General features: G+C 39.9%; 1 protein-coding gene across 4 annotated transcripts in view; it reads left to right on the top strand.

Annotated features, from left to right (window-relative positions):
* Positions 1–13,364, top strand: part of ulk2 (unc-51 like autophagy activating kinase 2) — a 92,051-nt gene that overhangs the window by 13,464 nt on the left and 65,223 nt on the right. For all 4 annotated transcript variants that reach the window (XM_068008449.1, XM_068008450.1, XM_068008451.1 and 1 more), the window contains one exon: positions 701–742. In XM_068008449.1, coding sequence (XP_067864550.1) covers positions 701–742 — 42 coding nt within the window. The remainder of the gene's footprint in view (positions 1–700; positions 743–13,364) is intronic.

The raw sequence follows: 13,364 nt of genomic DNA, 5'->3' as shown, positions 1-13,364 counted from the left end.
TTCTCTCATTGCATGCTTGGTAAAAGAATTTACAGAGCTGAAGTTAATGGGAAGTCAGGAGTAAATATTCTCCAAGTTCAGTTATTTCTGCTATAGTTTTAATATGTTGACTTCCCAGATTTCAATTTTAAAAAAAACAGGGATTCCTTATTTCATAGTTTGTCATGCATTTTTAACTTGTTGCACTATAGCAACTATGTAATGTAGTAATTACCATTAATCTAGTTACATTTCTCATCCTGACTTTTCTGATTTTGTGGAAGTGATTTTTCTTTTTAATCTGTTGGGTGTAATATATTTTTCGCAGCGGAAAAGCAGGTAATATAATTTGAGGATTTTACTGAATTGTGATCTCTTTTATGGCCTTCTTTCCAAAGTAGCACAAGAAATATACACAACCTTTTGATTTTCTTCAGTTTAATGTGTTGTGTGCCACTGGGTTAAAGTTTACATGGGTGGGTTATACACGGATGCTTGAAATTTGGCTAGTAGAAGCTGTTATTGCCTTTGTATACACAACTTCAGTAATGTCTGATGCATGGTTGACGAAATGAATAACTTGTGAGAAAAGCAAAAAAGAGAGACTTGAAAGAGTCCACTGTGCTGGTTACAACAACAGAAGGTCTAAGCTATTGGCAGCGCTTCAGTTTTTTTTCCTCTGTACATTATTTCAATTATGATTTTATACTTTTTATTTTAGGAGCTTCAACATGAGAACATCGTAGCACTTTATGATGTTCAGGTAAGATACTTAGTATTACTCTAGTTTGTTTTTGTCACTTATCGTAATAGTTAATAAACCTTTCTGTTAAATAAGGTTGATTATAGCCATCATTTAAAGTCAAAACCGGCTAAATATACAAATTATTTAATGTGGGTGTGCCTAAGAGCTGCTTCATCGGTCATGGAGATGGGTTCATTTGATTTTGCTACTTGAAGTTGCTGTACTTTGCTAAAATAATTAAAGTTTATTATTTAAGGGAAGAGAAACTCTCTGTTTCTCTACACTTAGATTCTTCCTTCCCCCATTTTACCACAGTCCCTGGTTCAGAGAGTAGGTAGGTGACTGTCCCTGGGCCCCTTCTACAGTATTCATTTACTAGTGGCAGTCAGGGCTTGGACTCCAATTATTCCTCCTTTTTAGGCAGTGCCTTCCCACCTTCTGCAGAAGACTGATATCTGAAACTCCTCTTTGTGAAAATGCCTCCAGTCTACCATTACCATACCAACAAACTCTTGTCACTGGATCAACCTGAATTGTGTTTATTTTTTAGGTTTCTTTCTTCCTCCCCTCCCCCAAAGTTTACACATGTCATAAAGCTTCTTTGGCCCAGAGGACAGGCTGGTAACTTTTTCCTAGTCTGTTTATCAGTACTGCTCTATAACGGGCTGATGGGAGGCACATGAGGTCTACTCTCCTTGTTTTTCCCCCTTCATTTCCTGGTTTTCACTTGGCATGTACCCTCAATTGCATAGTTAAAAAAAACTATACAAAGTGTATTGCTGTGGTGAAGCACGAGCATCATGTTCAACCATGCCATTCAAACACTTCAAATGTAATTCAGTCAGGTAAACCACTGCACAAAACTGGGATATTATTGTGTTGACTGTATATTGTGCAAATACCATGATGCAAACAATGAAACAATCACTCAGTGCAACTAGCTTGTGAGCTGGAGTATGTGCAAGGTGTCTGATGATAAATTGCAGGACCAAATGAGTCTGATTGGCATCCTCTAGCCAGCTGGGATTTTCTAATGTGAAAGTCGTGGATGAGCTAGAATTTTCTCCAGTTGAATATTGGAGAACCAAATGCATCTTAAGTCAGTTCCAGTCAAAAACTCTTTGCCCCTGACCCTATCCTCTTGCCCCAGCCTCTTATTCAGGCTAAACCAAAAGGTGCACAACCTTGGTGCACCTCAGCTCACAATCTTGAGCTGAGCTTCAAACCCCATACCTATCTGATTCCTCACTAAGGCCGCTTACTTCTAACTGTGCAATTGCCCACCTCCGTCATTACCTAATCCCTTCCCTCAGCTGCTGAATTCCATTCCCTTGCTCCAACCTACACAAATTCTAACTTGTCTAAAACTCTGCCACTAGCATTCTGGCACACATGTCCTGTTCGCTCATGGTTGCCATCCTTGCTTACTTCCACTGGCTCCCAACGCACTGAATTGAAAATCCTTCTCTTTGGTCTTGCCCAACCCTACCACTGCAACTTCCTCCAGCTTGAGTCTTTTATTGCTCTGATTCTAGCTTCCTGTGCATCCCCCAGCCTGCTCCTCCCAACAGTGGCAGAGCTATTGGCTACCTCATCCCTACTTTCTGGAGCTTCTTCTCTAAACCTCTCTTCCTTGCTTGTGTAGAACCAGAGAGTTGTGCCACAAAGTGTGGCAGGACATTGGTTCATTCCTGTGAATTTAGCCAATGAATCAAATTCTTGAACTTGCCACTATCTGCCTTCTTTGTGTGACAATTATTCTGAGGAAAATTTTGGAAGAATATGCATTTTCATGTTTAATTTTCTCAGGGATATATTTTCTCTCAAATACGGAAACACCGTTAACAATGTGCACCATTAACAATGTTTGTTGAGTCAATGTTTCACTGCCAGAGCACGGGGTCAGGAGAATACCAGATGTTTTAGTCAGAAGATTTACATGCGGTTTCTCAGTCTAATTACATTTTGTCTGATGTAACTTTGATCACTGACCCAGAGGTTACTTCATTCAGATCTGGTTTTAAAACACTGTTTGTACTTCAGCATCTTTGTAGTAAATCACACATCCTAAGCTATTCTTATTGAAGAGAAACTTAGTGAAGAACTTTTTAAAAATCTCTTTTTCTTAAAGAATTGGGCATCAACATCCTGAACGCTGCCAACTGAATTGACACATAAAGCTTTTTACTTTGTTGTGACATTCTCTATAAAATGCACTCTGTGATGTGTTACTAAGTCTTACAGACTAGGGGCCCAAGAGTCAATCCCTTGTCAAAATGCAAGTTGTTGTTGTCTGTACTGAGTTAGCTAATGTTGGCCAGCAATTGGGCACTACAGTTGGTTGGTTTTAATACCTCTCGACTAGGTAGGTGGAAAATCAATCAGAGTTCCTGCTCCTGATTGCTATTTAGTGATTCCCTACTAGAAAGTCTGCACGTGTCGAGTGAGGCCAGGATTGAGCTCCACTGTGATGCCCTCTGTGGTCCAGTTGCCACCCACCACTCATTATCTCAGCATGCACAGGAAAAATACTCCCTGGGGCAAAATACTAGCGGGCTGTTGGTGCCCTTGGAACCATACCCCAGCAGGAATCAGCAGCTTCAAGGAAAAAGCATAGAAAATTGTGGAATAAAGAACTCCTTGAATAAATGTGTTGTACAGTTTTATGAACGGTCCCTGTCAAATTATTTAAGTGTTCTATCAGAAAGCAGATGCTGATGCAGCTAACTGTACACCAACTATGGGTTACATGATGCTGCTGTTTGGTAATGGCAAAGACATGGCAAAGCATATCATTTGAGATACTAATGGGTGTGCGATAACAATAAAGTACCTCTGTAGAGTAAAAAGGTTGGTTTTCACTGATGTGTCCAGACAGACATTTCAATAAATCTGGCTAAGATTGCAATATACTAAAGATTTTTTAGAATTAAATTTATATTTTTATTCTCGTTTTAACAAGGTGAGTAAGTGCCAGTAGAAAACATTTTTTTCTACATTTATTGGCATCAGCCATTCCCAGAGTAGGTACAGCAAGGCCAAGTGCTCTGTCCCAATAATAATGTGCCTTAACTGTAACTTTAAAAGTGCATGTCCTACTATATCAGCATGATATTTCTATTTTTCACAGCTCTTACCATAATGAGCCAAGTTGTAGGCATTTTGTGCCCGCTAATACTGCTCATACTCCTGTTACCACTACGTAGGGCTACTAGTGCGTCAAAAATGCTTACACAGTTGCCTGTGGCATATATTTTCCTAAAAGAAAACTAGACATTAATTTAATCAGGGGTTAGATCCCCATTTATTGTAACCATACCCATGGGAGCAGTGCTGTATGGCAGAAACACCCATGGGTTTGGGCTGATACTTTTGCAACATTTTACATGACCTCGTCTGAGGAAACTGGAATATAATTAGAAATTGAGAGGATATGATCTTCTAGGTAGCAATTTAGACCAGTATTGTGGACTATTAACAACTAATTGAACGTACTTCTGATGTGATATCATCAGGATTGTTTGACATTCTTTGTTCTGATGTGTTTTTAGTGTGAAAAACATGACTTCAGGATTTTAAGTTGCGAACCTCCACATTAAAGTAATGGTTAATAGTTTTTTGAGTTGAATAACTTAATAACTGGTGCTTACAAAATAAATAATATTTATGTGAAGAGTTGTGGCTTAAATGGTCTCTGTCCATGTGTGATGAGGGAGAAATTGAGGGCTATCACACAGTACTCAAGGGGATGGACAGTTTGTTTGGATGCTTTGTATTTGTGTGACTACCATTAATGTTCCCAAACTTCGAAATGCAACTACCTATGATCAGCTATTACATATGTCGCTATATGCAGGTACTGAACTAGAAGTGCGATTGACCCCAAAAATCAGAAGAAACAATCGCGGTCAAAGAGGCTACCTGAAATCCTCGGTCCACAGTGTTGGTGCTGTGAAATGATAAACCTAATCCAGTTCACATTACAAGGAGATGGTAAATTGTGGCAATTACCATGATAAAAGCAGCAGGGAATAGTTGTTGATATTAAAAGAATTGTTTGAACATGGGCAAGTTCTATAAAAATGACCAGGAATCTGAACAAAGCCTGTATTTAGTGTTGCTTTATGTACATTTTCAATCTATTAGCAAATGATAGTTGTCATATTTATCTATAAATTTTGGTTGAGTGTTAAGCTTCCAACCCCTTGATGGCCAAGAGCTGCTGTTTCCCACTGAGTTGCTGGTTGGAGTTTTTCACAACAGAGTACTCCATCTGACAACAGAAGGAGATGTTTACAAATGGGTCAGAACACTCATTGAGTAACTATGCAAGCTGTAACACTGGCTGCGGAGGAGTCCTGCCATGACGGCAGGAAGAAATAGTCGAGATCTGAAAGGAATAAATAAAAGATGATTATATAAGCCTTTCCCCTTCCTTTCTTTGCTAGCTGGAAACAACATTTTACGAGTATTGGGAAGGTAAATTACGGAAGTGATTTTTTTTCTTTCTTTTGTTCCCCCTTCAGTTCATCTGTTAAAGTAAACTGCACTATGGCTTGTGTTTGTAAAAATCAAAGTTCATTCTGGATGCCAGAGCAAAATTGCTGTTGTGGTTTTTCAGAAGGTAGGAATTTCAACATTGTTTATTCTCCCATACTTGCTTGCATCTCAGGCTCTGAAATACCAGAAATTGGGTAATATACTGTCTAAAATGTTAACCTGACAGTGTGGGAACAAAACAAAAATTGCAGTAGCTTTTTGTATTTGATCCAGTAAACTATGCTTCAGTTTGGCTTTTACAATCCTTTGTGCCATATAGTTCATGCTGAATGATAACCAATAACATTGCAGCTTTGTGTTTTTTTCCCCCAAGAGGAAAGCAACTTATCAGTGCTACTTGTTAATAGAAAATAATGGACTCTTGGCAATTATTCTAATGCAATCTAATTGAGAGGGTTCTGTTTTTTAATTTGAATTCCAGCTGATCCTTATGGCATTGATCATGGGTAGTCTGAGAGTCTGGAGCAAGGTCTGTGCTATTTAGCTGCTAAGATGGAACGGTGTCTAGCCTGGCCTGTCCCTTTAAAGCTACAGCTCAGGCACTCCCTGTGGGCAAATGTCTTACACAAGGAGGAAGCCTCCGAAAGCTTGTGATTTCAAATAAAGTTGTTGGACTATAACCTGGTTTTGTAAGACTCCTTACATTTGTCCACCCCAGTCCATCACCGGCATCTCCACACCATGGCTGCTCCCTGTGAGGGAATGGTTTCAGTAGGCAGATCCTGAGATCAACCAGAGGCTAATTATTGAGAGAAATTTGTGTAGATTGTCAAAAAAAAAGCTCCCAGCTCCAATCCTTGGGAGAGACCAGATTATCAAAAGGTTAAAAAACTCATCAGGAAATGACTTTTTAGATTTTTTTTTGAAGTGTGATGGGCATGCACTAGATGTAAAACTTTTTAAAATATATGTTAGCAGATCTGCTGCTGCTGGGATTTAGAGAATGGTTGCAATGTTTAGCTGCTAGCCTGTTCTTTTAAGGCCACTGCTCAGGTGCTCCCTGTGGAGTAATGGGCTAAGTAGATCCTGAGGTCTATTAAAGGCTATTGTTGTTGGAAGTAGCAGCTGTTTGGGTCCTTTGCTTGTAACCATAACAACTTCTCCTTGTTATCTCAAGATCAGACAAAAAGCAGAAAGTGGCACGATTTATTTCTCATTTTGTATACTTTTTTGTCCACCTTTTACACTTGTGAAAAAGATGATCACTACGGAGGACCCTTTATTCTAATAATTTTTTGTAAAATTCTGTTTACCTACAATATAACACTTAGCTCATAAACTTGAGACTGTAATGCTGCCCACCTGCACATTATATAACAAAACTGGAGTTAGAAACTGATCTTGTGGTTTCCTCCAATTTGCAAAATTCAATCCTCAAATGTTTTGGCGTTACCAACGCAGTGAGGTTCTTAGGCACTTTTTTATAGTGCAGCAACAGAGGTGGTATAACACATTGGCATCAGTGATATAGCTGAATTATTTTTTTGTTTCCTTCAGCAGCGAGCTGAAGTGTGGTCAGAGTTGGTTTTAAAGTAATTTTCTTTGTATATTCTGACTAAGTAGCTGGAGGTGTATTTTTTCTTTTTCAGTTTTGTTTTAATGCATTTTCACACCGTGGCTGGTTTTAAAAAAAATTATAAATGCTTTCTGAAATATAAGAAAGGAATTTTGTTTTCCAATATTTTTGGCAAAGAAGTAAAGGTCATAAATATACTGACCTTTTTGTTTTGGCACGGCAGGGGTCTGATGAAGATCAGCCAGTTTGCCTAGGGTTTATGAGCACAAATGTATTTGAACTCTGAAAGAATTTGAACAGTTGTGAGTTGTTCATTGTAACTGGAATTTTGATGTGTTATAGGACACAGATTTTCAAACTGGATTCCCTGGGTCTTAGGGAGTCTGTGAGGGGATCCCAGGAGGTCACTAAACTTGTCAGACTTCTGTATTTGTTGACTTACAAGAATATTATTTCTCTTCTATACTAATATATAAATGACTTCTGCCATGATCGTTTTCCTCTGACTAACTGGCAACTGACTTTTTAAGTTAGCATAGGAGTCCCCAGGAGTGCATTATTATTTGCAAGGTCACCCTTTGAAATTTGCTACTCCTCTTCCAAAACAGAGGTTTTCAATCAACTAAGACTGATTTACAAAGTGGTGTTGCTGTAATTTCCTATATGGAGAGTTCCCAGTTCCCTTTGGGGCCAGTTGCAGTTTTAATTTTGCTTTTCAACTTGTATCAATTCTGTTGAATTCTAAAAAGGCATTACGCACTTTTGTTTGATATATATACAGCATATTCAAAGTGAACAATGTTCTAGCGATTTTAATTGTGTTGAATTGCAATATCTGCCTATGCCACAGAGCTCATTACCCTAAAGTAGCACGTGCTTTTTCAAATCAACTTTCAGAACACAGCTTGGAGTCATTTAGGGTCTTGAAGACTTCAATAAGATCGCCCCTAAGTCTTCTCCAGTGTAAAAATTCCCAGCTTCTGCAGCCTCCTTATATCAGGTGTCTGATCTCAGCTAACAATTTAGCTGTCCTTTGCACCCTGTCCAATGCCTGATGAATTTCTCATGATACAGTAACCAGAATTGTATGCAGTACTGTAGTGTGACTACACCAGTGCACTGCACAAACTTGAAATCATTTCTTGAGATTGGTGCTTTATTCATGTTACACCCTTGTTCAAGAAAGGGTATAAGGATAAACACAGCAGCTACAGGCTAGTCAGTTTAACCTCGGTGCTGGGGAAACTTTTAGAAACAATAATCCGGGACACAATTAGCTGTCACTTGGACAAGTATGGATTGATTAGGGAAAGCCAAGATGGATTTGTTAAAGGCAAATCATGTTTAACTAACTTGATAGAGTTTTTTTGATGAGGTAACAGAGAGGGTCGATGAGGGCAATGCAGTTGATGTGGTGTGTATGGACTTTCAAAAGGGGTTTGATAAAGTGCTGCCTAATAGGCTTGTCATCACGATTGAAGCCCATGGAATAAAGGGGCCAGTAGTAGCAGCATGGATACAAAATTGTCTAAGTAACAGGAAGCAGAGAGAAATGGTGAACGGTTGTTTTTCGGATTGGAGGGAGGTGTGCAGTGGTGTTCCCCGGGGGTCGGTACTAGGACCACTGCTTTTCTTGATATACATTAATGACTTGGACTTGGGTGTACTGGGCACAATTTCCAAATTTGCAGATTACACAAAACTTGGAAGTGTAGTGAACAGTGAGGAGGATAGTGATGGACTTCAAGAGGATATAGACAGGCTAATGGAATGGGTGGACGTGTGGCAGATGAAACTTAACGCAGAAAAATGCGAAGTGATACATTTCGGTAGGAAAAACGAGGAGAGACGATATAGACGAGAGGGCACAATTCTAAAAGGGGTACAGGAACAGAGAGATCTGCGGTTATATGTGCACAAATCGTTGAAAGTGGCAGGGCAGGTTGGTAACGGTTAAAAAAGCATACAGGATCCTGGGCTTTATAAATAGAGGCATAGAGTACAAAAGCAAGGAAGTCATGATGAATCTTTATAAATCACTGGTTTGACCACAACGGGAATATAGTGTCCAGTTCTGGGTACTGCACTTTAGTAAAGATGTAAAGGCCATAGAGAGGGTGCAGAAAAGATTTACTAGAATGATTCCAGGGATGGGGGACTTTAGTTACGTGGATAGACTGGAGAAGCTGGGGTTGTTCTCATTGGAACAGAGAAGGTTGAGGGGAGATTTGTTAGAGGTATTCAAAATCATGAAGGGTCTGGACAGAATAGAGAGAAACTGTTCCCATTGGCAGAAGGGTCAAGAACCAGAGGACATAGATTTAAGGTGATTGGCAAAAGAACCAAAGGTGACATGAGGAAAAACTTTTTTACACAGCGAGTGGTTAGGATCTGGAATGCACTGCCGGGGGGTGGGGGTGGAGGTGGAGCAGGTGGAGGTAGATTCAATTGTGGCTTTCAAAAGGAAACTGGATAAGTACTTGAAAGGAAAAAATTTGTAGGGCTACAGGGATAGGGCGGGGGAGTGGGACTAGTTGGATTGCTCTTGCATAGGGCCGGTGCGGACTCGATGGGCCAAATGGCCTCCTTCCATGCTGTAACCTTTCTATGATTCATGGGATGTGGGCGTCGTTGGCAAGGCCAGCATTTATTGCCCTTCAGAAGGTGGTGGTGAGCCGCTGCCTTGAACCGCTGCAATCCGTGTGGTGAAGGTACTCCTACCATGCTATTAGGCAGGGAGTTCCAGGATTTTGATCCGATGACGACGAAGGAACAGTGATATATTTCCAAGTCAGGATAGTGTGTGACTTGGAGGGGAATGTGCAAGTGGTGGTGATCCCATGTGCCTGCTGCCCTTGTCCTAGCCACCAGTACCCTCAAACTATCTCTTCTGTGTTGTACTGTAGAATAGTATCAGTTAGCTTACATTATCTCTGGTTATTATCCTTTCCCAATCCCCTGATTTTTGCATTTGTCCAAATTGTAAGATCTGGCATTTTTAGCCCAGCTGCCCAAACTATCCTGGTCGTTATGTACTTTATCAACCTGTTCCTAGTTGTGATCAAATTAAACTGCTACCAGAAGTAGGGTTCCAACCCAAGCGGACATGTATCCATTAGGTTTTATGTTCAGTACTTTAACTATTCACTCAGTCTGCCATTAAAGGTGGGAACCTGATTTAGCTACTATGCGTGTATGGTGTTTGCATATGCAAACTTGAGTGAGCGTTTTTTTTTATATTCCAGGACCTGACCCTTGCATCAGTTCCCCCATCCTGGGTGTCACTCTTGTTCAGGTAGATGTGCAGGATGTAAATTTTTTGCGGGATCTCTGAGGTGACCCATGTTGCCCAAAACCAAATTGGATGCATAGGATAGAACAGAAAGTATTCACAGTGTGATGGGGTGGCCCAGGCTCCACTCCCTGTCTTCTGGCCACTTCTGGAGAGCTAGTGCATTCTGTTACAGCTGTCACACTGAGGCTGTATATCGCAAATGGATATTTGTTTTCAGGCCCCATTAAGGAAGTTGTAATAGTCATTTACATGTGGCTGCCATCTAATTACTACTTTATATTATGTGACTGAATTGATCACCACAGTTTACTTAATGATGCCTGAAAATTAATGTCCCAGTAGCCATTATGGTGGGGCTTTCGTTCGGAGTATTGAAGAATTGAGCTTGCCTGAAATGCTCTCTAAACAGCAGTTTCAGTTTTTCACATGCAGCACTGATGGGAGTCTTTTTTTCAAAGCACCTAAGAGTATGAGTATTTTCAGAAAAGATCATTTGATCTCAACCTACTTGCCTTCTCACCATATCCCTGAATCCCTTCTCCAAATGTCTCATTACAGCTTGAACCAGTTTATTCTATTCACTTCGATAGCCTTGAGTACATAATCTAGTTTGGTACTTCATTGCAGTATTGAAGGAGTGCTGTGTCATCACTGTTAATGTTAAACTCTGGCTCCATCTGCCTAGTCCAGTGGGTCAGGTGGATGTTAAATATCTTTTGATAGATATTTATCAAAATATTCTCGATTTTTCTGGCCGCTCCAACATTCCTCCCTAAATCAACACCACGAAGAAATTAACTTCATTCATTGCATTACTGTTGGTGGGACTTTGTTGCTATATGCAAAATAGCTGCCACACTGACCTACACAACAGTAACTGCACAATACAATTCATTCCATGTGGAGCACTTTGGGATGACCAAAAGAAACAGAAGCAGGCCGTAAGGCTCCTCGAGCCTTCTCCACCATTCAATAAGATCATGGGTGATCTTCGACCTCAACTCCACTTTCCTGCTCGATCCCCATATCCCTTGATTCCCCTCGAGTCCAAAAATGTATCGATCTCAGTCTTGAATATATTTAACGACTGAGCACCCACAGCCCTCTGGGGTAGAGAATTCCAAAGATCCACACCCTCTGAGTGAAGAAATTTCTCCTTATCTCAGTCCTAAATGGCTGACCTCTTATCCTGGGACTATGCCCCCTAGTCCTAGATTCTCTAGCCGGTGGAAACAGTCTCTCAGCATTTACAGTGTCAAGCCTCTCAGAATCTTGTATGTTTAAATGAGATGCTTCTGAGAAACCTGATAAAGTGCTATAAAATTCTTTGTATTCTCCCTCTTTTTGATTCCTTTCTCTCATACTAATCATTTTGTACTTATTTAATTAAATTGTATCTGTCATCTATTACCTAAAAGATTGAATCCTTCTGAATATAGTTGTATTTTTGCTCATTAATTGCTTTTATGTTGGTATCCAATGCAAACTTGAGAATTTTGCCTACAATCACACATCAGAAAAGCCAAGAGTCTCTAAACCAATCCCTAGGTAACCCTGCCCTTGACCTCTTTCAAGCTTGAGAAATTCTCAGTTATGGATGTCCTCTGTTTCCTGTTTGAAAACAATTATCTATCCTTGCTGATCGTTTCCCCATTTTGTTACCTTGTCATTAATTGCTGATGTGGGACCTTGTCAGAAACTTTGAAAATCCAAGCATATCATATCGGCCTCATTGCCTTGTGCAGCATCAGTAATATTTTCAGAAAAATTTCTGGTCAATGAAGTAGATCTTCCTTTTGAGAGTGCTTGCTTTGGCAATAGTTAACTTATTTTTCCCTACAATTCATTTTAAACTTACTTGTCTGTAATTTCCAGCTTTTTAAAACATTGTTGTTACTTGGGCACTTTCCAATCCTCTGGAATCTCCCAAATTCTCAATTATTTGACATGGTGGAATTTGTCTACTGGTAACTTTTGTCAATCCTCATGGTATCTTGCAGAAAAAATTCAAAATCCTTGGAATTGGACTTTGCTTTATTGGTGAGTAATTGTTTTATTATTTAAAATAATAAAACAGTTACTGAGAGAACATGGTGTCCTTTACAAGCATGTTGACTGTTAGTTCTTTCAACTTGATTACTTTGACCTCATGGTAAATCTTAGTCAAATTCAAACTTTGGTATTTAAATATTACTGGAGTAGAATATACACAATTCAGACAATGGAAATAACATGCTTATCACTGTTTCATTCAATATTGAAATCTGCTGTAAAGAATTTTATATGCATATTGTGTGCTCAAGATATTTACCAGGAATGTGCATTATGCTCCTGCATATAGTGGCATCAGATAGTTGGGCAGTCATTCCAGTGAATTATTCATGCAGTTGAATCAACAGTTACTGATCAGAACAGCCACTTGCAAAGCATTGTTCCAAATCCTATGGGCAGTAACTCACATCCGTTCTGCAAGCTACATAAAATTTGTATAGGCTTTTTTGTTTGGAAAGTTGATGCATAGCTCTGACTTAACCAGGGTTTTACCATACTTTATTGGTTGCTTTAGGGTTTTTGAAGGGTGGGTTTAAAATATTGCAGATAGGATTGTAAAAGAATAAACATATTTGGTAACAGTGGTTTATGGCCAATAATCCATCTATTGGTCTGGGATTGCACCACAAACATCAACAACTTGCATTTATATAAAAACATCCCAAGACACTTCATAGTGTCTTGAGGGAAAAAAACACTCTGAGCCAGAATTCAAGGGGCGAAGCGTTGTAGGGCTGGATGAGGTTAGAAATAGGGAGGGGTGAGGCTGTGGAGAGATTTAAACATAAGGATGAAAATGTTAAGTTTGAGGCATGGGTAGAGGGGCTGGGAGCTAATGTAGGTCAGTGAGGACAGGTATGATGGACAAGCGGAATATGGCGTGGGATAGGATATGCACAGCAGTGTTTTGGATGTAGTCGGAAAGAGAAGCCAGGAGAGCATTAGAGTAATTGGTGGTGACACAGGCATATATGAGGATTTCATTGGATGGGCTGAGATGGGGGTGGGGGGTGGGGGGTGGGCAATGTTATGGAGGTGGAATTTGACGATCTTTGTGATGGAGAGAATTATGGGGTTGGAAGTTCATTTTGGGATTGAACAGTATGCCCAGGTTATGAACAGTCTGATTCAGCCTGAAACAGTGGGCAGGGAAGGGAATGGAAAGGCTTTGGTCTTCCCAGTGCTTAGCATGAGGAAGTTACAGCGGTTGAGGTGGC

The sequence above is a fragment of the Heptranchias perlo genome, chromosome 28 (genome assembly GCF_035084215.1).
Source record: "Heptranchias perlo isolate sHepPer1 chromosome 28, sHepPer1.hap1, whole genome shotgun sequence".
Classification (NCBI taxonomy): Eukaryota; Metazoa; Chordata; class Chondrichthyes; order Hexanchiformes; family Hexanchidae; genus Heptranchias; species Heptranchias perlo.
Note: the sequence above shows the minus strand (reverse complement) of the source record. Positions and strands in the feature narration are given on the sequence as shown.